The 27,102-nt window shown below is 44.8% G+C and overlaps 1 protein-coding gene across 1 annotated transcript in view; it reads left to right on the plus strand.

The window, feature by feature from the left end:
* Positions 1 to 27,102, plus strand: part of PPM1H (protein phosphatase, Mg2+/Mn2+ dependent 1H) — a 320,445-nt gene that overhangs the window by 134,849 nt on the left and 158,494 nt on the right. Inside the window, exons 3-4 of the mRNA XM_055395097.2 lie at positions 11,165 to 11,509; positions 22,063 to 22,175. Of these exons, the coding sequence (XP_055251072.1) occupies positions 11,165 to 11,509; positions 22,063 to 22,175 (458 nt within the window). The remainder of the gene's footprint in view (positions 1 to 11,164; positions 11,510 to 22,062; positions 22,176 to 27,102) is intronic.

The following is a 27,102-nucleotide window of genomic DNA, read 5'->3' on the forward strand; positions in this document are numbered from 1 at the left end:
TTTCTAAGGAACCTTCATACTATTCTCCATAGTGGCTGTATCGGTTTACATTTCTACCAACAATGCAAGAGGGTTCCCTTTTTCCACACCCTCTCCAATATTTATGTGGAATCTAGAAAAATGGTACAGATGAACCTATTTGCAAGGTAGGAATAGAGACACAGGCATAGAGAATGAACATGTGGACATGGTGGGGAAGGGGACGGTGGGACCAACTGGGAGATTAGGATTGACCTATATACCCTGGAGAAGGAAATGGCACCCCACTCCAGTACTCTTGCCTGGAAAATCACATGAACAGAGGAGCCTGGCAGGCTACTGTCCATGGGGTCGCAAGGAGTCAGACGTGACTGAGCAGCTTCACTTCTTCACTTCTTCTATATACACTGCCATGTGTAAAACAGATAGCTAGTGGGAACCTGCTGTATAGCACAGGGAGCTCAGCTCAGTGCTCTGTGATGACCTAGATGAGTGGGATGGCAAGGGGCAGTGGGGAAGTCCAAGAGAGAGGGGATACATGTACATGCATAGCTGATTCACTTCATCGTACAGCAGAAACGAACACTAATAACATTGTAAAGAAGTTATACTCCAATTTTTTTTAAAAGTAGATTTTAATTCTCTGATCAGGTCTTGTCCCCATTTCAAATACCCTATAGCCCACTCCAGCCTCATGTTGGTCCTTGAAATGTCCCGTGAAGTCTCCTGTCCTGGCCCAGTGATACCTCCCAGACCTAGGCCCTATTTGCCTTAGGACAGACCTCGAGGAGCCCCTTGAGTCTGATGCTTCCTTCTTGCAGTGCACCTGCAGAATGTCCCAGGCTCGGTGCTCCCTCAGCCCAGCTCTCAGTATTCTCAGGAACAGAGGCATCTCATCACTCCTTATGTCCCAAGGCAGCAAACTGGGTCTCCTGGTCTGCCTTGCTAGGCTCCAGAATCTCACCCCAACCTGAACCTAGCCCACAAGGTTGGCATGAATCAGGCCACTGTCCCCACGGGCCTCCATATAACCATATATATACACACACACACTATGTACCATATATACTTCTTTTCACCTGCATTGCTTATTAGCTGCTCCCTTTTTCCAGAATATTCTTTCCTTCACGGGCAATATAGTGAATGCTGCAGGGGTGGGTGCAGGGAGCAGTGGGAACTTATAGGAAGAGGTGACAGTTAAATTGAGTACCAAAAAGTTTGGGGGAACCAGAGGGGGAGGGGCAATAGTGGTTTGTGATGAGCTGCAAGCACTGTAGTTCTGCATGGGTGGGATTTGAAGGAAGAGATGCAAGGTAGAAAGAGAATCAGAAACTGGATCAGGGACTGCAAACCAGGGTGTCGTAGCCTGGAGTCAGCCTGCAGGGCAGGTTGTTGGGCTGGTATAAGACGTTAATCAGATTGTGTGTTTTAGAAAAAGTCAGGTTGCAGAGTGGAGAAGTGAATTCAAGAGCCAAGTATCCATCCAAGGCCAGGCGGAACATGGGCTGGGGGTGTTCAGCCTCACGTAGGGGCTGATGGTTTAGAGGTGGACTCTGGTGCCAGCCTCATCACTTAATATGTGGTGACCTGGAGGGGTTGTCCTCTCTGCCCTTCATTTTTCTCCTGTAAAATAGGGGTGGTAACCATACCCCATCCTAGGATTGTAGTAGGGCTAAATGAGCTAATGTTTGTAAAGCGTTTGCAATGTTGCCTATTAAATGATGGGGAGGGTGCTCTAACTAGCTGTGTCTGTGCCTTTGTGGTCTTTTAGTCTCTTAACCGGAGAAGGCAATGGCAAGCCACTCCAGTACTCTTGTCTGGAAAATCCCATGGATGGAGGAGCCTGGTAGGCTGCAGTCCGTGGGGTCGCTACGGGTCGGACATGACTGAGTGACTTCACTTTCACTTTTCACTTTCACACATTGGAGAAGGAAATGCAACCCGCTCCAGTGTTCTTGCCTGGAGAATCCCAGGGAAGGGGGAGCCTGGTGGGCTTCCGTCTATGGGGTCACACAGAGTCGGATACGACTGAAGTGACTTAGCAGCAGCAGCAGCAGTCTCTTAACAGCTGAGCTGGCACCTGGGTGCTCAGTGAGAGCCTGCTTTGTGGTTCTCTCCCCACGTAGTATTAATATATCACTCACCGTTGAAGTTCCTGCCTTGGAAGGACACTGAAGATTTTGAAATCTCCTGATGGGCTTGTTTTAATCTAGCTCAGAGGCTTTCAAACTTTTATTTTAAATAGTCAAATTCTTTTGTCCAAAATCTTTTGCAAGACCCTGGTGTTTATAACTGATAAAACCATTCCACTTTGGTTATTCTTAACAGACGAAGAGACTCATCGCTTCAACACTCACTTACCTTCCTCTTTCCTAAGGCACCTCTTCAGAACCAAGGAACGGTTTGGGCACTACTGGTCTGATCTGTTCAGGGAGATGTAAGTGACTCATCTGAAGCTGTACAGTGAACCAGTGGCAGATTTGGACTACAATGTGGGTCTCCTGATGGCTTACCAATTCTCTTTTCATTAAAGCAGGGGTTCTCAACTGTGGCTTCTCATTAGCATCCCCTGGGAAGCTTTTAAAAAGATGAAAGGTGGGACCCCACCTTCAGAGACACTGCTTAATGGGTGTAGGCTTGTCTCCTGCATGGGCCAGTGCTGGATTTAGTCAACCTACACTTTGTCCAGGACTTCCCCAGTGGCTCAGCGATAAAGAATCTGCCTGCAATGCAGGAGATACAGGAGACTTGGGTTCAATTCATGGGTTGGGAAGATCCCCTAGAGCAGGGAAGGGCAACCCATTCCAGTATTCTTGCCTGGAGAATCCCATGGACAGAGGAGCCTGGCGGGCTATAGTCCATGGGGTTGTAAAGAGTCAGACACGATTAAAGCAACTTAGCATGCACAAGCATGCACACTTTTTTTGTGGAAAGAAACTTTCTTTGTGGGAAAATTATGTGTTACAAGTTTTAGCTGTGAAAATTATTAATTGCCTTTTAAAATTTTGCTGTTCTAGTCCTTATAGCACCGCTGTGCAGAGGTGTTCTCAAAAAGAAAATGTTGAGCCCCACTCAGAGGGCCCCCAACCCAAGCCTTTTCATGACTGTTAAAAATTCCCCAGATATTTTGTCAGCTGGTGGTGGTTTTGGTAGCTGCAGAATGCTCTACCTTGTTGAAGGAAATGGTTGGATTGCTTGTCAAAAAAATTTCAGAGTTGCTGTTTTAAAATGTCATGGCATTCCATGGCAGTGTGGCTTGTTACCTCACGGGGTTTGATCTTCTTTGGTTCAAATCATGGCTCTGGAAACATGAGAAAGTTTGGTGTCGCAGGATCTGTGCCCAGACACTGACACGATGGCTCCTCTCCCATCCCTACGCTTCCCCTGCTGCAGCATCCTCAGAGACGTTGGCTGGGCTTTCATTGAATCGGATGTAGGACTGTGTGAGTGGCTTTCACCCAGGTGGCCTTGGGCCCTTTGGGGAATTAGATTCACTGAGCAAGAAATCCTTTCCTTTTGCCACTTTTTCCTAGTCATGGGGATGTGTTGATAATATGGCAACATGTACTTTACTAATGCAGCAAGTAACAAGAGCTTGCAGTGGGTTGATAATCATTGCAAAGTAGTGATGAGCATAAACGATAATTCAAGCTGTGTGGAAGGACAGTGCTATTTCTATTGGTGACCAAGTCACAGATACTGCTGATACTGCTGTGCTTTGTTGTCTTACATTCATCATAGAGGGAGGTGTCCATTTTCAGAGGTGTGTGAAAATAAAGATGGATTCATGGACTCCCTGAAGTCTTTCCACAGATGCCCTGAATTAAGAACCGTTTCCTGGGGTCCTGGTTTATTCTAAGTGGATATCCACTTCTGGCTCCCTCGGATTCTTTTCTCTGCTTGTGCCTTACTTACATGTGCTTCTCCATTATTACCACGCATGCCACAAGTCCCAGGATACTACATATACACCCATCCTTGCTTCTTCACGTGCCCAGCTGTTGTTGCAGAATCTCACAACAATGACTCATTGAAATGTCTTGAAACCCACGACAGCTTGTCCAGGGCCTGTGCAGCATTTCCCAGCCAGACATCCAGGGCCCGGGCTCTTTCTTATTTCCTGCCCTCCCACCCTGGGCTGGTTTCCAGGTGGCGCTAATGGTAAAATGCCTGCTAATGCAGGAGACATAAGAGACACAGGTTCGATCCCTGGGTCAGGAAGATCCCCTAGCATAGGAAATGGCAACTCACTCCAGTATTCTTGCCTGGAAAATCCCATGGACAGAGGAGCCTGACAGACTACAGTCCATGGGATTGCAAAGAGTTGGAAAAGCCTGAGCGAAATATATCTGTCTCAACCCTGGGCTGCAGCTTTTAGCCTTTTTGGCAAGAGATAGTTATGCTACCTCCAGGTGTCATTTCTGTGACAGGCAGGAAGAATGGGGGAAGAATAAAGGGTAAAAGACCAGGCCCATTGAGTTGTATTTTTTGTCAAGAAAACCCTAGCTTTCCTAGAAGTTCTAACCAGGATACTTCCTCTTGTAGCTCATTGGCCACAGTGAGGCCACGTGACCATACAGAGCTGCAAGGGAGTCTGGGGTGTGAGTATGTTTAGTGGACGTGTTGCTGTCCCGGACAGACTCAGTAGTGAGGAGGAGAAGAGACCCTAGATGAGCATCTACCAGAATCAGCCCTTTCACCTGAGCCATACCTCTCGATCCATTCAAGTTCTACTTGTCCTGTCTTCAAGACCCACCTCTCCACTTCTGTAGCCCACACTGGTCTATCCTGCTTAAATGCTGAACTTGGAGAGATAGCAAGGGGATCAGAGTCTTCTAGGGAAGTCCCCCACTCCTCATTTTGTTGAAGAACTGAAGCCCAGAAAATGACTTATCTAGGACCATACTGTAATGGTAACACACACGCCCGCATGCATACACACATGCCCGCATGCATGCACACACGCTCGCTCGCTTCAGACATGTTAGTTAGCTACTTATTTGGCGTAAATTACCATTTAGGCTCCCCAATACTTCTCCGCAGTAAGGTAGCTATCACCTGCCTTTTAGTTACTAGGAAACCATGGCACAGAAGCGTTAGGTAACAAGGATGTCCAGCTCCAGAGTGACCCAGCCAGGGGCCAATGCCTGGACTGCCTTCCTCTCCTTGCTTTGCCTCCTTCTTAGCTGACTGATGTTGAAGATGCCACTGAATCCAGATCTTCTAGTCCTTAGGTCATTGTTTTTTAACTTAATTTTCTTCTGAGTTAGTGTGCTTATTCCTTAATTTTAAGGTGCTTTTAGTCATTCATAAATGTTTCCTCTTACCTGGATTTAATTGAGTGTATGAAAAGGCAAAAAGATAAGACACTGAAAGATGAACTCTCCAGGTCGGTAGGTGCCCAATATGCTACTGGAGATCAGTGAAGAGATAACTCCAGAAAGAATGAAGGGATGGAGCCAAAGCGAAAACAACACGCAGTTGTGAATGGGACTGGTGATGGAAGCAGGGTTCAATGCTGTAAAGAGCAATATTGCATAGGAACCTGGAATGTTAGGTCCATGAATCGTGGAAAATTGGAAGTGGTCAAACAGGAGATGATAAGAGTGAACATCGACATTCTAGGAATCAGTGAACTAAGATGGACTGGAATGGGTGAATTTAACTCCAATGACCATTATATCTACTACTGTGGGCAGGAATCCCTTAGAAGAAATGGAGTAGCCAACATGGTCAACAAAAGAGTCCGAAATGCAGTATTTGGATGCAATCTCAGAAACGACAGGATGATCTCTGTTCGTTTCCAAGGCAAACCATTCAATATCATGATAATCCAAGTCTATGCCCCGACCAGTAGTGCTGAAGAAGCTGAAGTTGAACAGTTCTATGAAGACCTACAAGACCTTCTAGAACTAACACCCCCCAAAATGTCCTTTTCATTATAGGGGACTGGAATGCAAAAGTAAGAAGTCAAGAAACACCTGGAGTAACAGGCAAATTTGGCCTTGGAGTACAAAATGAAGCAGGGCAAAGGCTAATAGAGTTTTGCCAAGAGAACGCACTGGTCATAGCAAACACCCTCTTCCAACAACACAAGAGAAGATTCTACACGTGGACATCACCAGATGGTCGACACTGAAATCAGATTGATTATATTCTTTGCAGTCAAAGATGGAGAAGCTCTATACAGTCAGCAAAAACAAGACCGGGAGCTGACTGTGGCTCAGATCATGAACTCCTTATTGCCAAATTCAGACTGAAATTGAAGTGGAGAAAACCACTAGACCATTCAGGATTGACCTAAATCAAATCCCTTATGACTATACAGTGGAAGTGAGAAATAGATTTAAGGGACTAGATCTGATAGACAGGGTGCCTGATGAACTATGGACGGAGGTTCATGACATTGGACAGGAGACAGGAATCAAGACCATCCCCAAGAAAAAGAAATGCAAAAAGCAAAATGGCTGTCTGAGGAGGCCTTACAAATAGCTGTGAAAAGAAGAGAAGCAAAAAGCAAAGGAGAAAAGGAAAGATATACCCATTTGAATGCAGAGTTCCAAAGAATAGCAAGGAGAGATAAGAAAGCCTTCCTCAGTGATCATTAAAAAGAAATAGAGGAAAACAACAGAATGGGAAAGACTAGAGATCTCTTCAAGAAAATTAGAGATACCAAGGGAACATTTCATGCCAAGATGGGCTCAATAAAGGACAGAAATGGTAGGGACCTAACAGAGCAGAAGATATTAAGAAGAGATGGCAAGAATATGCAGAAGAACTGTACAAAAAAGATCTTTATGACCCAGATGATCACGATGGTGTGATCACCAACCTAGAGCCAAACATCCTGGAATGTGAAGTCAAGTGGGCCATACGAAGTATCACTATGAACAACGCTAGTGGAGGTGATGGAACTCCAGTTGATCTATTTCAAATCCTGAAAGATGATGCTGTGAAAGTGTTGCACTCAATATCCCAGCAAATTTGGAAAACTCAGCAGTGGCCACAGGACTGGAAAAGGTCAGTCTTCATTCCAATCCCAAAGAAAGGCAATGCCAAAGAATGTTCAAACTACCACACAATTGCACTCATCTCACACGCTAGTAAAGTAATGCTTAAAATTCTCCAAGCCAGGCTTCAGCAATACGTGAACTATGAACTTCCAGATGTTCAAGCTGGTTTTAGAAGAGGCAGAGGCACCAGAGATCAAATTGCCAGCATCCGCTGGATCACGGAAAAAGCAAGAGAGTTCCAGAAAAACATCTATTTCTGCTTCATTGACTATGCCAAAGCCTTTGCCTGTGTGGATCACAATAAACTGTGGAAAATTCTGAAAGAGATGGGAATACCAGAGCACCTGACCTGCCTCTTGAGAAACCTGTATGCAGGTCAGGAAGCAACAGTTAGAACTGGACATGGAACAACAAACTGGTTCCAAATAGACAAAGGAGCACGTCAAGGCTGTATATTGTCACCCTGCTTATTTAACTTATATGCAGAGTATATCCAGAGAAGGCAATGGCAACCTACTCCAGTACTCTTGCCTGGAGAATACCATGGACGGAGCAGCCTGGTAGGCTGCAGTCTATGGGGTCGCTAAGAGTTGGACACGACTAAGCGACTTCACTTTCACTTTTCACTTTCATGCATTGGAGAAGGAAATGGCAACCCACTCCAGGGTTCTTGCCTGGAGAATCCCAGGGACAGGAGCCTGTTGGGCTGCCATCTATGGGGTCGCACAGAGTCGAACACGACTACGTGACTTAGCAGCAGCAGCAGAGTACATCATGAGAAATGCTGGGCTGGAGGAAATAGAAGCTGGAACCAAGATTGCCGGGAGAAATATCAATAACCTCAGATATGCAGATGACACCACCCTTATGGCAGAAAGTGAAGAAGAACTAAAGAGCCTCTTGATGAAAGTGAAAAAGTTGGCTTAAAGCCCAGCATTCAGAAAACTAAGATGGCATCCAGTCTCATCACTTCATGGCAAATAGATGGGGAAACAGTGGCTGGCTTTATTGCGGGGGGGGGGGCTCCAAAATCACTGCAGATGGTGATTGCAGCCATGAAAGTAAAAGACGCTTACTCCTTGGAAGGAAAGTTATGACCAACCTAGACAGCATATTATAAAGCAGAGACATTACTTTGCCAACAAAGATCCATCTAGTCAAGGTTATGATTTTTCAAGTGGTCATGTATGAATGTGAGATTTGGACTATAAAGAAAGCTGAGTCTTGAAGAATTGATGCTTTTGAACCGTGGTGTTGGAGAAGACTCTTGAGAGTCCCTCGGACTGCAAGGAGATCCAACCAGTCGATCCTAAAGGAGATCAGTCCTGGGTGTTCATTGGAAGGACTGATGTTGAAGCTGAAACTCCAGTACTTTGGCCACCTCATGCGAAGCAATGACTCATCTGAAAAGACCCTGATGCTGGGAAAGATTGAGGGCAGGAGGAGAAGGGGACAACAGAGGATGAGATGGCTGGATGGCATCACCGACTCGATGGACATGGGGTTTGGTGGACTCTGGGAGTTGGTGATGGACAGGGAGGCCTGGCGTGCTGTGGTTCGCGGGGTTGCAAAGAGTCAGACACGACTGAGCAACTGATGTCCTAACTGGCATTCTCACTTTCGCCCTTTCTTCTCTCCTAATCCTCACAGCATAGCTTGAATGATGTTTTAAAAATATAAATCGATTTTCTAACTCCCACCTCAATCAGTGGTTTTCTGTTACTCTTAAGCTAAAGCCATCACTTGTTCTGGGTCCTTTGTGTATCCTGGAGGGACGGAGTGGTCCAGCTCTCTTCCTCTCCTTCCTTTCCCGCCTGCCTCCCCTATTCAGTCACATGGCCGTGGTTCAGTCTCCTCCTCCTCATGACACCCCTTTGACCACAGAGCTTTTGTATCTGCTTTTGCTGCCACCTGGCATTCTCTCCTCTCCCCTCCTTACCTTGTGGATTTCCAGCGGCTGTTAGCCTGGTCTCATGTCCTCAGGAAGCGTCCTGCAATATGCCCCTCTGCAGGCTGGTCTCACAGCACCAAGAACTTCTCCTTGTCACCCTCACCAGAATTATGACTTCACATTTATCTGTGTCTGTCTCTCCCCTGGATTCTTGAGATCAGACTGTGATTGATATCTCTTTCGTCTAGTTTTTCATCCCCACTGCCCCACTCTCTGTGCCTGTCACAGAAAGATTGCTCAGTAAATATTTGTTGACCTCCCCCCAAAAATTATCTCGAAGCATCTAGCACAGAATTGAGTAAAAACAAAGATTTAAAGGGCACAAGTCGAGTAATGGCATAATTCATTCTACTACATAGTATCTTCCAGCATCATTCTGAGATAGACCCAAACAGAGGTTACTAGGGACTGGAGGGTGGAGGGATAGGAGAGATGAGTAGTAAATAGGCAACGAGGAGTAAATAAGTCCTAGAGATCTAATGCACAGTATAGTGAACACAGACAACAATATTATAATAATGAAACATGCCAGGAGATTAGAACTTATTCTAACCACAAAGAAAAAATATGTGAAGTGATAGAGATACTAAGTATTGGCTATGATGCCAACTATATCACAACATATAAATGTATCAAACAAGCTGTGCACCTTAAATTTACACAATGTTATAGGGCAAATAGATTTCAATTTAAAAAAATAAAATAGAGCAAAAGAACTTTATATCATGGTTTCAACAACAACAACAACAAAAAGAATGCAGTATTTATTGCTGCAGAGTAGACAAACCTAGTTGTCAGAAGTGGATGTAACATGTACCATACCTATTTAATCTCACCATTTAATATCTTACTCCGCTAGATACATCATAATGAACACCTTTTTTTCCCCCCTGTAGCTAAGATCTTAGGCATATATGATTCAAACATGGTTTTTAAAAGTGCTCATCTTGAAACAGTCTCGAAATCAACCAGCAGGTACCGGATCCATGGCAGATGAGGGAACATGGGCTGCATGTAGCTTCAGGGTAGGAAGAGGAAGCCAAGATGCTGAGTGACAGCTGGAAAACTGAGGGAAGTAGGAAACATGAAGAGGAGATTTTAATTGTCTGCATCTTGTGAAGGTTTGACTAGATGGGGTGTTCAAGGGGAAGACGTTCTAAAAATTCAGGATGTAGACCTAAGCAGATGGGGCAATTATCTGAGAGTGTAAAAGCCCTGTTCCGGGGGGAGCGAGTCTACTACCCTGAAGCATCTGTAAAAAGGGCCTAATTTCCTCTAAAGAGACACAGACATAGAAAACAGACTTATGAACACAGCGGTGGGGGAGGGGGGAAGGGGCGGGGGAAGGAGGGAGGGAGAGAAGGAGAGGGTAGGGTGTATGGAGAGAGTAACATATATAAAATATATACACTACCGTATGTAAAGTAGATAGCCACTGGGGATTTGCTGTGTGACTGAGGAAACTCAAACCAGGGCTCTGTGACAACCTAGAGGAGTCGGATGGCGAGGGAGGGGGGAGGGAGGGTCAAGAGAGGGGGGACATAGGTATACCTATGACTGATTCGTGTTGATGTTTGGCAGAAACCAGCACAATATTGTAAAGCAATTATCCTTCAATTAAATATAAATAAACTTAATTATAAAAAATTTTTTAAAAAGACTGTGTCAAACCTGCTCTGGGGTTGCAGTAGAAGGGAAATGAGAAAGTAGCTGTTAAAACTGTGAAGACTTAATGTTTGTATGTAGTGTTACCTCTCACTTCTACACATCAAAATTTTTTTTTAATATTTATTTTTGGTTATTTGTGCCAAATCTTAGTTGCCACATGAAGGATCTAGTTCCCTGACCAGGGATCAAACTCACGCCTGCCACCTTGGGAGCAGAGTCTTAGCCAAGGGACCATCAGGGAAGTCCTTACACATCAAATTAAAGTGGATCTCACACCAGCTGAGTGGGTGATGCCTTGAGATCTTGCCCTTGGTGGACAGGCAGGGACCACTTTATCTCGGTGGCGGAGGGGCGGAGCGGGGATAAGGGAGCCGCTGTGATGCACCTGGGCACACGTTCCTGAGCGTCTCGCCCTATTTTGCCCTCCCCCCCACCCCCCGCCCTTGTTTGCAGACTGACCAGGGGTGGATGCGCTGAGCCCCAGAGGGGTCGCCCTCAGCCCGGGGCAGTGGCCGCCACAGTTCTCACGCTTGCTTGTCGCCCTCTCCCGCAGGAATCGGACGGCGTTTCCTGCCACTACTGGTCGCTGTTTGATGGTCACGCGGGGTCCGGGGCGGCCGTGGTGGCGTCCCGCCTGCTGCAGCACCACATCACGGAGCAGCTGCAGGACATCGTGGAGATCCTGAAGAACTCGGCCGTGCTGCCGCCCGCCTGCCTGGGCGAGGAGCCGGACCACACGCCCTCCAGCAGCCGGACTCTGACCCGCGCCGCCTCGCTCCGCGGAGGGGTGGGCGCCCCGGGCTCCCCCAGCACCCCGCCCACGCGCTTCTTCACCGAGAAGAAGATCCCGCACGAGTGCCTGGTCATCGGGGCTCTTGAAAGTGCATTCAAGGAAATGGTGGGTATGCCCCCGGACTCCAGGGCAGCAGGGGCCGGGGCGGTCACTTAAACCACATCTTTGTTTCTTTCAAGTCCCCTGGAAGGGCATGTCTCTGACCTGACTTTTCCTCTGCATAGCCTCCCCTCCGACTTCTCCCTGGCACAGCAGAGCTTCCATTCTCAAAAGAGTTCTAGCATCCTGTGCTATTGAAAATGTAAAAGAGGATGCCAGAGGAATAGTGCTGAGGTGATAGGCTTATTAAATGAATACCTTATTGCTTCTCTCTCTGCCAACTCTTATGATTACCAGCTGGTACCATGGCACTTAATTGAAACTGAGCAAGGGTGCCATCTCTATGATACCTGTGTATGAGTTCCAGGTGTTTGGGGAAACAGAGCTTTGAGAAAAGTGCTCAGAAGTACCTTTCCTGTACAGATCCAGTCTGAGAACATGATTGGCAGTGTGGTTCCCATTGCTTAAAGCAAGGAGGGGCCAGTATCTAAGAATTATTTGTTTTATGTGGGAACGTGGATTTACTTGTTGGTACATTTAGATTGGAACATGTGTGATCAAGAGATTCAGCCTCCTTCCTGAGAACACACTGCGCTGCCCTCACAGTATCCCCTGCTGTCCTTCTGCCCTGTGAGAAGGCACATAGATGGTCTCTTCTGTACCACCCCTTTCCCTCTTGAGCTCACTTTATATGGTGGCCCTTATTTGAGTTCCAAAGATTTTCTCTCCTGAGCAACATCCTGCATGCAGATTCAATAAGAGATATGTAAAGATGTTATAAAGACTGGAGTAGGGTGGGTGGGCAATAATAGTGTCCTTAAAACCTGGAGATTAAAAAGTAACGACAATGGATGTCCCTGGTGGTCTAGTGGTTAAGATTTTACCTTCCAATGCAGGGAATGTGGGTTCGATCCCTGGTCAGGGAGCTGAGATCCCACATGCTGTACTGCCAAAAAGATCGAAACATAAAAACCAAAAAAATCAAAACATAAAAGCAAAAGACAATATTGTAACAAATTTAATAAAGACTTTAAAAATGATCCACATCAAAAAATCTTTAAAAGAAAAAAAACTAATGACAATGGATTTCCCTGGTGGTCCAGTGGTTAAGACTCTGCGGTTTCACTGCAGAAGGCATGAGTTCCATCCCTGGTCAGGGAAAAACCAAAATAAAAAAAAGTAATCACAATCTCTTAAAGCAAGATCTACAGAACTGAATGTACAGACTGTACGCATTCTATGATCTCAGGATGTTAGGTTGAATGCTAATGAGAAAAGTAAATAATATTAAACAGCATCATCTCATCTGATTTGTTTACAAAGCAAAACTAGTTCCTATATTCATGCGTCTAATTTGCACACTCTGTTCTCTTTAACTCATTTCTTCTTTGGTCCTATCATTTCTCTCCATGTCACATACCCTTTGAGTAGCAGGTAGCTTAAAATGCACCTCCATCTCGGGTGTATTTGGTAGCCTTCAAGTCCAAGAAAAACACCAGGAGGTTGGAAAATATTATTTAGGAAAAAAAGAATTCAGTTCAGTTCAGTTCAGATGCTCAGTCGTGTCCGACTCTTTGCGACCCCATGAACCACAGCACGCCAGAGCTCCCTGTCCATCACCAACTCCCAGAGTTCACTCAAACTCATGTCCATCGAGTCGGTGATGCCATCCAGCCATTAGGGTAGTAAAATTGACTCCTACTCAGGCTTGGTATAAAATCTCTATCGGGGAAGCTCTGATGTGATAGCTATTTCTAAATGCGATTGCTCAAAAAGCTAAGTATTTAGTTGAGGTAAAAATATGACAATGGACTGTGCCCATATGGAAGGAAAATTCTCCTTATATTTGAAAAACAAACAATTTTGGGTTTTTTGTTTGCTTCGCTGTAGCTAGTGCTAGGGGATATCTTTTACTTGGAATTGCTGTATTCTCAACTTTATCCACTAGAGGCCGATGTCACATTGAGTCAGGCCTCCACACTGATCTCAGGCTGTTTCTGCCAGTTAATGGCTCAGGGTTCCTAGCAACTACTGTTGAGGGTCTTATTCAGAAAATTACTAAGACCCTCATTCTGGGTCTTTTTATTTGTCTCTTTGTTTTAATTTTTTAAAACTTTTCACTAGCTAATTCATGACCGGAAATTTTTCTTGCACATTTAACTGCCATCAGAAAGATCGTTTCACTTTCCTGTGTAATATATTCAATCCATAAATATTTGTCAAAAGCTACCTATAAGCCAGGTCTCACTGGGAAAAGAGGATTGAATAAATTAGGCAAAGGTGAGTGTTAAACAGATAAAATATAAATGGGAAGGGCCTCGAGAGGAAAAATGCAGGGTGGGTAGGAATCTGACAAAGAGATGAAGGAAGGGTTCCCTGGAGAAGTCCTTCTGGGGGAGCAGGGGCTGGAAGAGAACCGGGGCTGGGAGGAGTGTCTGGGCAGAGGAGAGAGTTTGTGTGCAGAGCCACATCAAGGAAGCCACGCAGACGGGCTGAAAGCAGCAAGCTGACATCCACCATAGTTGTTGTTCAGCCACTAAATCATGTCTGACTTTTTGCAAACCTGCGGACTGACTGCAGCACACCAGGCTTCCCTGTCCTTCACTATCTCCCGGAGTTTGCCCAAACTCATGTCCATTGAGTCAGTGATGCCATCCAACCATCTCATCCTCTGTCACCGCCTTCTCCTCCTGCCTTCAGTCTTTCCCAGCATCAGGATCTTTTCCAGTGAGTTGACTGTTTGCATCAGGTGGCCAAAATATTGGAGCTTCAACTTCAGCATCAGTATTTCCAATGAATATTCAGCGTTGATTTCCTTTAGGATGGACTGGTTTGACCTCCTTGTTGTCCAAGGGACTCTCAATAGCACCACAGTTGAGAAGCATCAATTCTTTGGCACTCAGCCTTCCTTATGGTCCAACTCTCATATCCATACATGACTATTGGAGAAACCATAACCTTTACCAGATGGAGCTTTGTTGGCAAAGTGTTGTCTCTGCTTTTTAATACACTGTCTAGGTTTTTCATAGCTTTTCTTCCAAGGAGCAAGCGTGTTTTCATTTCATGGCTGCAGTCACCATCTGCAGTAATTTTGGAGCCCCCCAAAATAAAGTCTGTCTCTATGATGACAGATTTCAAGAGTGGGGATGCTGTTAGTGTGACTTGGAGAGGCCGTCTGTAACCAGCCTATGGATGACTCACTCTACCATGAATGAATCTGGGGCTTTATGCCGTATCTGTTCTTTTCTAACCCACCCTACCTTGTAGCTTCCTCTTCACTCTTAGGTTTTCCCTGGATTGTCTCTCTAGCCCCCAACATGCCAGAGGCCTACCTGGGCTTTGCTCCATGTGCTTGGCCTTATTAAGTGAGAACACTCGTTATTCCTTGCTTCTCCTGGTTCTTGGCAGGGTGGCCAGTGTCCCACTCGGCTGGGGACTGAGCCAGCAGATGCCTCTTGGCCCAGAATAGTTATTAATATTGTCCCCTTTTACTCTCCAAAGTGTCCCTGTCTGGATGATGTTTTATGTTTACCCTAATTATAGAGAGATGCTCTAGTTTTCCCTTTGCTTCATCAGGGACTTGAGGAAAAATCTCCTCTGGTGTCACAGAAATGTGCCTGGCTTAACCATTAAGTAGCCTGGGTTGAGCTGCAGAGCTCACAACACGGAAGTTATATAAGTGTATTCTCACTTTAAAGTCCTGGAAGGCCACTGCCAACTCATAAAAAGTATTTTTCCTTTCCTCCTTCCCTCAATATTAGGTTTTTGAGAGAGCGGGTGTTTGAAGGTAAATTTGGCTTTTAATAATGTGTAGGGCGCTCCTTTGTTGACCTGTTCTTGGTGGTTTCTCCTTAGGCATTTTCAGGGAGGAGCAGGTTTGGAATTGCCTGCTGCTACAGCTAAGTCACTTCAGTCGTGTCCGACTCTGTGCGACCCCAGAGACGGCAGCCCACCAGACTCCCCTGTCCCTGGGATTCTCCAGGCAAGAACACTGGAGTGGGTTGCCATTTCCTTCTCCAATGTGTGAAAGTGAAAAGTGAAAGTGAAGTCGCTCAGTCGTGTCTGACTTGTAGCGACCCCATGGACTGCAGCCTACCAGGCTCCTCCGTCCATGGGATTTTCTAGGCAAGAGTACTGGAGTGGCTTGCCAGTGCCTTCTCCGTTGGAATTGCCTAGCCATTCTTAATTTTTTTTTTCTCTTCCAACAGCCAGCTAACTTTCTAGCTTTCCTGTTGCTAGGTGTTCTTTAGGTTTTGCAGGTTTTATGCCATTCTGATCCTCTGTAACAGGAAAACTCACTGTTGAATAAGATTCAGTCACTTCAGCTCTGTGAGACTCTCTTGCTTCCTCCTGCACTTTTAATCCCCCCAAATTCCCCATGCCCAGCACCGAAACCTCAGACTTGCTGTTCTGATAACATCTTTGCAGCCACCCCTCTTGAGATTTGGAATGTAATTTATCTTTCATTTGAGGGTTTGCTTTATTTATGACAGTTCAGGGAAGTAGAATCCAAAGTCTGTCTTGTCTCCTTCTTTCTCCCCACCTCCCACTGATTCCCTTCTCAATTTCTGATATTTAGCTTATATTTTATAACCAGCATTCTTCTAGACACCATGGGGATCTAGAAGTAAAAGATTTAATTTTAAATCTGGGGGTGTTTGTAGTCACATTAGATGAACATAGAGATATACAGCGTTTCATTTGTTTTAATACTCTGTGACATCAAGTGAAAAGTTGATATCTGTCGGAAGGAGAGAATCAGTTAAAAATATTCAGAAACACCAGGCCAGAATATATAGTATTCATCTCTAGGAAAAAGCGAGTGCTCGTCAGAAAATGTAAACTAACAGAAGTTGGTTGGGGATGCTGTGGACAAGGGGAAATGTTCAGCAGAGTTGTTCGGTCGCTCAGTCGCATCTGACTCTTTGTGACCCCGTGGACTGCAGCCCTCAGGCCTCCCATGCCATCACTATCTCCTGGAGTTTGCTCAGACTCATGCCTATTGAGTCAATGATGCCATCCAACCATCTCAAGGGGAGATGATAAGTTTCATCAAATACTACCAGCTTCTTTGAAGGTTTCTTTTCCTCTTTGATCCCGGGCTTGCCTAGCACAGTTCATGGCTTGTTAGAAGGTGACCTCTGACTACAGGCCTCTGATCCATGCTGGCAGAGGCGGGTTTCCCCTGCGCCCCCCTGCCCATCGTATCTCATCTTGGATCTCTCTTCAGAGTGAGAAGTCTGGTCCTCCTGTGTCCACCATGGAAAATGAACCCTCACTTCCCGAAGGACCAGAATCTTAGGGACTTCTTGTCTGACTTCATTTCTGCTTTCCATCACCATTTTATAACAATGCCTACATCCCCAGCTAAGTTTTGTCACTTATTATGTAGGTGGTGGCCTGATCCAGGATGACAGGTATGAAGAAGGTAAGTGTCTTCTAAGGCTTGAGTGTCTTTCTTTCTTCCACACCCTCCAGAAACAGGGGAGTCAGCATTTCAGACTCATGCAAGAAGTCATTTCCATTGTTGGTATGGTTGCAGGAGACCTCCTAGGAACCAGAAGCAAGGCAGTAGTGATGACCTTTTTACCTATAGGAATTGGATTCTGAACACAAGGAGGAGGATCTCAAAATTCTGTCCTATTTCATTTTCAGTGTGGCTATAGATTCCTTCCCACACTGCAGAATTTTTTTGGAGGTTTGGTTGTTACTCAGAAAAAATAGCAATATTTTAACTTGTAAAACTGCCATACATCTTTCTAAAATATGGAGTAAATGGTTGGAAATACCACTCAGCTTGGCTTTGTTCATAAAAAGAACATATGGTGGAAAAGGAGCACAAATGCAAAGTTTATTTATAGTTTATAAATCCTGGTGGTTTTGAGAATTAGAATATTCATGGTAAAAGTGGACTTCTAGTGTGTTTTGTGTGTGTGTGGAGGTGATAGTGGTAAAGAACCTGCCTGCCATTACAGGAGACATAAGAGACACAGGTTCGATCCATGGGTCAGGAAGATCCCCTGGAGGAGGGCCTGGCAACCCACTCCATTATTCTTGCCTTGAGAATCCAATGGACAGAGAAGCATGGCGGGCTAAGGTCCTAAAGAGTCAGACATGACTGAAGCGACAGCGCCTGTGTGTTTTCGGAACAGGAGTTCCTCTAAGGAATGAGCATGTGATTCCACAAACAGCCAGCAGGTGGCAATATTAGGCAGTGATGCTTTTCTCCTTCCCCAGTGCCTAACAGATTGGCTTGTACTCGGAATAAACCGAAATCAGACCCAGATACTGAAACCATGCAGAATCTTATTATTTGTGACTGACACTATTAACACTGTGCTCAGAACCATATTTTAGCCCAGTTAGGGGGAGCTGCCAGGTCCTATTGAAACTCCCCAACACGCTCCCTTCTGGTGTTTGATATTGCTTTCCTTTTGCAATCTAAAATTGGTAGGAAACAAAGGGTGATCCTGGAGTTGCATTATCTCTGGGACTTTCAAACCAAATTACAACGATCCTGAGCAATATATTTTCTTTCTTGCAGTTCTTTCCTGCTGAGTTAGTCTCGTTTCACACACCTCTCTTTTATTCCCTTCGTTGCTCTCATTCTTCCTTGCAACAAAAAGGAGCAAAACATAATCCCAGGTCTTAAAAATTGAATCCGTTCTTTGATTTAGAGATAAACCTTACTGAAATGTAATATTCAGACAGTCACAAAACAGGGTAAATCAGTTCTGCTAAGCAGAAGGTAGTCTTGAAAGGGACTCCTGATTGAGCAGATAAATCAGTTATCTTGTTAATTGAATCTTCTGAGTCACTTCAGTTGATCCTTTTAGATCATACTTGAAAAAGAATGATAGTATGTGCTTGTGTTTTGCTGGTAATTTATTCTAGATTTATGCCTGGAGGTTCATGACAGCTAAAATGGGGGAAGCTGTTCCATATCGGTCTTTGTTTAGCGAAAAGCAGTGGGCAGTTTTTCTGTGATTTCCTTGATCTTTTGAGAAAAATGCCCAAAGTTCTTGAGGGATATGTTTTTATGTATTTTTTCTCGCACCTAGAATGTGAGAAGCTTAAACTGACTGGAAAAGTTGAGAGTTTGAAGAAATTAGTTAATTCAACAGTAAACACATCTTTATTGACTTCATTTATCATGTTTGATCTGGTAGTAGAACCACCCAGCTGGTCCTTTAATGTTCCTTTCAGTACTAAGATTTTGCGATACATCTTTTTAAAGAGTAGTAGGTGGTGTAGGGAAAAAATAAATGTGCTATTTTGGCTTCTAGGGAGGGGAGGGGGGAGCAATTATTTTTAGAACGTGTTCTAGTTACACCCAGTTTTAGAGGAAATAAAAAAGCATATTTTCATGTCAGTGAATCCTTCAGGGAGGATTAAGTCTGTGGAAATACAGTTTTCAAATCCTTGTCACTGTGATCCCAGAGAGTACACGTGTAATTAAAGTGTGTGCCTGTGAGTCTGAGCACACACGCTTATGTATATTACCACACAAAGCCGGGAAGTGATGAGAGCATGATCATCTTAGCAAAGTTTCTCACATAAAAAATAGCTAGACTGTCGTCCACTGCTTCGGCGGAAGTGTTGCCAGATTTAGCATTCCTTATGCCAGGAGAACTACAGAGGGAAGATAGTGGAAACTTAGGGAAAGTTGAAAGAAATGATGAAATCAACGAGAAAAAAATATTGACTCATGTTATTAATGTAATAGCAAAGGTTTCACTGGGCAAGCTGACTGGAATGTTTCCCTAGAAATTAAAGGCAAATGTAGCAGATAATCTTAGTGTCAAACACTACCTTGATTTTTTTTCAAAGGATGAAATAATTCTATTATCAGAGTTTCTTGTAATGTAAACCGTGATACGAAATGCACCTATGATGCAGAATAAACTTGTTTATCTGAATCCTGGAGGAATTGCTTGCTGTGGGCGGCTCTTTCACATGGACTCTGTATCTTCTGGATGGGAGCAGTGATTTAGTATCTCAAGCATCGTTCACGTACAAAAATTGTCTTTCATTTAGACTCTAGGTATTCAAACAGATATTGATCCTGGATGTGAAAGGATGGTTTCTGTAACTAGAGCAGTTCTTCCCAATGTATTAAAAATAGTTGTGTTGGGTGTGGACTTTATATATCAGTTTCTATATTAATTTGATGAAATATGTATCTATCATAGTATCAACTTTATATCATTTATTTAAGTGCAAATAAATTGAGTAAGCCTCCACACAAACTCCTTTCGAGTAGGGTTGTTGGTTCTATTTTGATGCATTCTTTAGAGGTTCAAACTTCTGGCATCGGAATGTTTTCTTTCTCCTCTTTCACTTTCTTATGACTGTCTTTCCCTGCTAACCTCCGTGCCCCTCCTCCTACCACCCTCCAGCTTCCCACCATTCCTGCTTGGGCTCATAGCCATTTGTTTGCTCTTGTCAATTGACTGCATTTCATTGGACACGTGGGTTCCTGCTTAATTATTATCTCAGTGAGCATTTATTCGCATTGTAAGCTTTTCATTTATGAATTGTGGAATACATGTCTCATGTTCAGGCGGAGGTAAAAATTTGGGAACTCAGGCATTTTATAATAGATTTCTTTTTTTGCCATTTAATAGATATTTATTAAATTACTTTCTACTTGGCCCGATATGGGTGTTGAGGGTCTTACAATGAGAGAGAAAGGTTTCTGCTCTCCATCATGGGATCTAGGTTGTGGGGAACATCCAGATGGTCGGCTAAGCCCCTCACCCACTCCATCTAATTTAATCCTGATGTCAGCCCTTTAAGCTAATTTATACGGAGTTTGTAAATAAGTTCTAAAAATCCAGTATGGTCTTTGAAGGTGGTCTGCTTGCTTGACCCATCTGTGGCTCTTGATGCTGTCATTCACTCAGCCCCTAAGTTTTCTTCACTTGCTTGTAAACCATCACATCCCATATACACTCATCCTTAGCCCTCCCATGGTTCCTCAGCCTTCCCGCCATCCTCCCCTCAACCCTTTCCTTAGTTCATTCCCAGGATGTTAGGTTCTCCCAGGACCTGTCTTTGTACTTTTTCTCTCCTTACGTCTTGACCAATCCTCTGTCCTTAATCTGTTGTCAGAGCTCAGGCTCTTCCCCTGTTTCTGGTTTCTCGCTGGTGATTTATCTAACTGTTATTACCACCTCTGACCTCTGGAGCAGAGCAGTTGCTGATAAATGCTGGATTACTGAATTATCTCCTCTTTTCCATCAGGAGGCTGGCGGCAGCAGCTGAGTTCTAATCCTGTGGGTTTCTGGGAATCACAAAAGGACTCTGACACTTGGTCAGCCAACAACACCCTCAGATTCATCCAGGGCGCTGATTCCTGCTCTTCTGTACCCATCCTTCTTTCCCCTTCCTTGCCCTGACAGTAGGTGATGTGATGATGGGAACTTTTGGCATTATTTTAGCTAGTGTCCAGTTTATTTTCCTAATTCAACTCATATGTTTTCTGAAGTCACAGAACCCTGGCTTCTGTCACTGACACAGAATTTCACAAAGCCATCTGTCTTGAGGATGATGCCTGTCTGTTGATAGAAGTGTGGTTCTATTTTAATTTTTCTTGGGGAGACCTCTTTAAGTGGCAGGTAATAAATACTAGGCTTTAGAGGAGGAGAACCTGATTAGAATCCAAACTCCAGCCGGGTAAATGCTGGCAGGTTCTTTGCATCTGAACAGTGAGGTTAATAATATGGCTGTGAGGATGAGATGAGATTCTATTTGTAAAGCAGAGGAAGTGCTCGTTGAATGTTTGCTGTAACTGTTTGTGTGTGTCCCTCTTGTGAATCAGTGGCCTTGGGAAGAAGAAGTCAGATGAGAGTTCAGAAGCTTCTCCCTTTGATCAGTAAGGTGGGGGTGGACTCCTACTGGAGTTGAGTTGGGGACACAGTCCTTCAGGTCACCTCTTTTATCTGGCTGTAAAGGAAATTATTTCTTGGAGACTTTGGGCTTGAAAGTATTGATCAGATCCAATCACTCAGCGTTATTAGCCTCTCTAATCTATTTTCCACATGGCAGCTCAAGCCGTCCATACAAAATCTCAATTTTCCATAAGCCATGATATTTATTGAATACAATTGGTTTGATTCTTCTCGTTTTTGTCTACCTGTTTGCCTTTCCTTGTTTCCTGTCTCTGGTCTGCAGATGGTCTGGTAGGCGACAGTCTGGTGCCAGTGTCCTCTCCAGAAATGCTCATCAGGTGGTAGAAAAGCCAGTACCAAAGATTTTCCTCTCCCTTCTTTGAAGCACATTCAGATTCTTAGGGCTGCCATCAGGGAGTGAGGCTAAGAAAGCCTTTGATCCTGTATAATCCCACCTGTACAATTCCTGTACGAGCCCACCAGGCTCTTCTATCCATGGAATTCTCCAGACAGGAATACTAGAGTGAGTAGCCATTCCCTTCTCCAGGCAATCTTCCTGACCCAGGGATAGAACCCACGTCTCCTGCATTGCAGGCAGATTCTTTACCATCTGAGCCACAAGGGAAGCCCTGTACAATCCAGCACTGACTCTATTTTCTTCTCTAGGACCTACAAATTGAACGAGAGAGGAGTTCGTACAATATATCTGGCGGCTGCACAGCACTCATTGTGGTCTGCCTTCTGGGGAAGCTGTATGTGGCCAACGCTGGGGACAGCAGGTAAGCAGATGAGCCTTCTGGGTCTTTCTAAAGTTGAATACCTTCCTTTAGTTTTTTTATCTTTAAAAAAATTAGAAATAAAGCAATTCTGTTTGGGATTCGATATTGAGGAAGATAAGCCTTCTACATCTGGATAAAAATATATTTAAGATTTGTCAGGCTGGTATGAAAAGGTGCAGGTTGACTTCTCCTTACTTGCCTGTAGCAATATATATATGTGCTTGTGATTAACCTAAACTGGTAGTATCCAAATGTTTTTTGACTTTAGAACCTGATTTTCAATGAAAGCTTAGCAAAGGCATTAATATGTGAGAGTGACGAGGAGGAAGGAGAGGGATTTGAATGAAGTGGGTGTTTGGAGGGGACCCAGGAGGACTTCCCGGCTAGTTCCTCTTTGGCTCAGTGACTTTACCCTGTCCCTTCCCAGAAGCCCAGGAGTTCCTCCTTTTATGCATGTGCCCCTACAGGCTGCCTTTTCCTCTCCTCTGGGTTCAGCTGAGAGGAATTTGGACCAACAGAAGATGATTTAACCCTTACTCTATCCAATATCACCAGCAATAAGATAGACTTATCTTTTTGTTCAATATTATTAATTTTTTATTTTTGACTGTGCTGGGTGTTCATTGGGGCGTGGACTTTTCTCTAGTTGTGCCAAGTTAGGGCTACTTTCTCGTTACAGTGTGCAGGCTTCTTATTTCAGTGGCTTCTCTTGTTGCAGAGCACGGGTTCTACGGCACTTGGGCTTCAGTCGTTGCAGCTCGTGGGCTCAGAAGTTGCTGCTCCGCGGCTCTAGAGCACAGGCTCAATAGCTGGTGGCACACAGGTTTAGTTGCTCCCAGTTCAAGGATCAAACTCATGTCTCCTACACTGACAGGCGGATTCTTTATCACTGAGCCACCAGGGAAGCCCTAGACTTGTGTTTTAATCATCTTTTTAAAAAACATTTGTATTTATTAATTTGGCTATACCGGGTCTTAGTTGTGGCACTCAAACTCTTAGTTGCAGCATGTGGGATCATAGTCCCCTGAACAGGGATCGTTATCTGGACCCCCTGCATTGGAAACGCAAAGCCTTAGCCACTGGACCACCAGGGGAGTCCCCTAATCGTCTTTTAAATAACTGATATGTGCTCACTTTAGGTTCAGTAACATCGGTTATTTATACTATACTAAATTATAGACCTTGTGAAAAGCCTTCTAATACATATTACACACTTCCGCCCCCTTAAAGTAACAAAATATGTTGGCTTTCTAGTAGGACTTTTTGTTAAAGGCTGACTCTTGATTCTGAAAGCAGTCAAAGGCCTGGACTGTAATCGTGATTCCTGAGAGGATGGGTGATTTCCGTACTCGGGCTGTGGTCTAAGGACGCTGTCTTTCCTCCAGCCCCTTCCTCTGGGCCACTTGCCTCTTCTTAGCATTGCTGCTTGGTCTGGCCCTCCTTGAGATCAGTCTCCACCCCTCGCCTTCCCTGTCTCCATCAGGTTGTAGGGAAGATAGCCTCCTTCAGGCAATCAAGGAATTCCAGGAGATTACAGGAATTCCAGGAATTACAAAGCAGGAGAGCCTGAGGGAGTCCCCAGTCACCCTAGTTAAGCATCTTCACCCAGTCTTCCCACCGAAGATTCTGGAGACCAAAGGAGAGTGACCTGCCAAGACAGCAGTTTTGGGGATTTGAACATTGATGTTTTCTGAAGATCTGTTTATGTTTAAGGCTTATGTGAATTTCTTTTCTGCTCTGTAAGCTATCTCAGTTTCAATGTAAAATTTTTCCGGTAAATGGAAGTGAATATAAGATGCCATGTTTATCTCATGGCTTCTATTCCCTAGTGGTCGTAGGAGGAGATAGACTTCAACTCACGTGGATCAACCGACTGAAGGAGTGAAAGGGGACCAGCTAGGAGCATTGCAACTCAGGAAGGCATTGACCCCGCTGGACCTGCAGGGTCCAGGGAAGAAATGCTACAGCAGAGCTGGGAGGGGGAGCCACTGATGAAGTCCCCTGGGCAGGGGCCGCAGGAAAGAGTGGGAGGAACCCCTGGCTTTCTCCTCCTTCCCATCCCCCTTTCTCCTGCCAGAGCCGCCCATTGGATGAGCCCAACTGGAAGCCATGTGACAAGGGGCCCAGGGAACTCGGGTCAGAGAGGTTGGTCAGCCAGGGCACAGACGCAGGCGGGGACCACAGCTCCAGAGTGGGGGCGAGTGGAAAATCACCAGTGCATCTCCTGCTCTTCTTTGCCTTCCCCAGGGGTGGAGTATCTTAAAAATAGGAATCCTCATCTCTGGGGCCTTTTAAGATGCACACGGAGGAGCTGGCGCTGAGCCCTTATTCTGTTCTGGATCTTGAGCTTGTTGGAGAGAGATGAGCAGACCAGGGAACGATTTCTTTCTGTTCTGAGTAAAACTGCATCGATGATTCAGCTTTTGCACTCGTATTCACCTTTTTTAGTCTGCATTTAGTTCCATGTTTTTAGAAATGAATTTGCCTTCCTGGCCCTTCCAGTGACACAGGTGGTGGTGGCTGAGTGCTCTGTTCCCACCCCCTCTTCCCAGGGAAGCATCTTTCATCAGCGGACCCCAGACTCGGAAGGTAACCCAGCTTCCATGCCCAGAATATCTTTATGTTGGATTATGCTTTTCAGAGAAGCAGGGCCTCCCCAACTCCCTGTTCTCATTTTTGAATGTAGTTTCCTTTGAAGCTCTGAACTCCTTGATGGAGCCCCCACCCTGTGCTCCCCACCCCACCCTACCACCTTCCGACCAGCCAGAGCTTCAGCCCTGCTTCCCAGATGCTCAGTCCTCTGTCCAGGACCAGCCAATCCCACCGCTTCACCTGGACTTTTGCCCCCCACTTTTAAGTGCCAGTTTCTAGACCCAGATCTTTAGTTCCTCATCTCTAAAAATGGTGCTATTGGACTAAATATTAATTTCTAAAAGTTCTGGCAGTCTCAAGATTGCACAGTGAGGGGTGACACTTTTGGAAAGCAAAGCCCTAAAGGTTGTTTCGGTTGGTTTATCTTTCTTGGAGTCCGTTTTTGAAATTTTCAAATGACTGTTTCTAAGTGTCCATAAAAGTATGGTGTTTTACAGGTTATTCCCAATAATTTGAAAAGTTTCACAGATACTTTTATCCTTATTAAAGCTGTAAAGCACTGACCCCCAAACACACAAATTATCTTATGAGAAAATAGCATCTCTAAAACCTAGTCAGCTTAATTACATTTGTAGTATTCTGGCCCCAGTATCCAGATATGAATTTGGAGTTCTGTGGCTGATGGCTGGTTGGGTTTGCTGTTCACTTATGGGCCATAGGTCATATAGAAGCCTAGAAGCAATATGAGTTGGTATTGTAGGCACTGTCCAAATATAACTAATGTGACACTTATTCGTGTATTTTCAGCTCTAGTATAAACAATAGGTATTTGATATCGTCTTATGTAGGATCATTGCCTAGTTTATTCATTTATTATACCTGTGTTTGAGTTCACAGGTATATTCAGTTATTCCCCAGAAACAGCAACTAAGTGAATTTTAATCAGACCTACGTGAATGTAGGTCCATTATGGCTTACGGGCAAGGAGTCATGAATCCAAGAGCTCAGTTTAAACAAATGATCAGGCCAACTGAGAATTCTGACAACAGAGCCCTGATTAGTTGCTGAGTTTTCTTCTTTACTGACAGATATTGGCTATCCATCTGTTTGCTTTAAATCTTGACAGTTTTGAGAGTGAAGCAAATCTTTGTCTGCTGCTGCTAAGTTACTTCAGTTGTGTCCGACTCTGTGCGACCCCATAGATGGCAGCCCACCAGGCTCCTCCATCCCTGGGATTCTCCAGGCAAGAACACTGGAGTGGGTTGCCATTTCCTTCTCCAGTGCATGAAAGTGAAAAGTGAAAGTGAAGACGCTAAGTCGTGTCCAACCCTCAGCGACCCCATGGACTGCAGTCCACCAGGCTCCTCCATCCATGAGATTCTCCAGGCAAGAGTACTGGAGTGGGGTGCCATTGCCTTCTCCTTGTCTTAGGTCCACTACCCCACAATTATTTACTTTCAGGAAAAGAGAAGCTTTGCACTGGCTTGATTTGGAAACTACTGGTGGTCCTGTATGCATGCTCAGTTGCCCAGTCATGTCCAACTCTTTGTGACCCCATGGATGGTGGCCCACCAGGCTCCTCTGTCTGTGGAATTTTCCAGGCAAGAGTATTGGAGTGGGTTGCCATTTCTTCCTCCAGGGGATCTTCCTGACCCAGGGATCATACCCGGGTCTCCTGTCTCCTGCAGTGACAGGTGGATTCTTTACCATTAAGCCACCAGTACTGGTGGTCAGTAACTGTTTTTCAAGCTGCTTTATGAGCTTTGCATCACCTGACTTACTGTCAGGCCCACTGTGTGCTTGAGGGTTATATTCAGGAGCAGCTGATGTTATATGTGGCTTTACTGGTTTCTGAGTCAGTGCCCACCCTCTGTGTGGAATGGTCCTTGGTAATGCCAGATGATAACTGTTGGAACAGCCTTGTCCTTCCCTCCACATCCAAGGTAACCCGACACCAGAGGCTCGTGGGATGACTACTTGATGTACACCAGTTGATTTAGTTTTCCCAGATGAAAGCAGCCAACTCCACACCTAGGGGATCATAAGGGATTAGGAAAGAAGCAGCTGGTGGGTGGATTTTTCACTTCCAGCAAATTTGAACTTGGGGGCATGCAAATGTCATGCAAAGCAATATGCAAACTATCACCTATTGTGTTTGAGTCACCCGCTCCTTAGGGCTGCAAGTGATTCTTCAGTTTAGAAGATATTTGACTCCGTTTTGGAAGATAATTTCATTTCTAGAGCACTATGGCACTGAGGAGACAAAATCATTACCACTTACTTCAAACAGCTGAGAATAGGTGAACTCACTCAGAGTAAACATTTGTGACATTCA

This window comes from Moschus berezovskii, chromosome 6, assembly GCF_049115385.1.
Source record: "Moschus berezovskii isolate FMDL1 chromosome 6, NW_MosBer_1.0, whole genome shotgun sequence".
In the NCBI taxonomy this organism is placed as follows: domain Eukaryota; kingdom Metazoa; phylum Chordata; class Mammalia; order Artiodactyla; family Moschidae; genus Moschus; species Moschus berezovskii.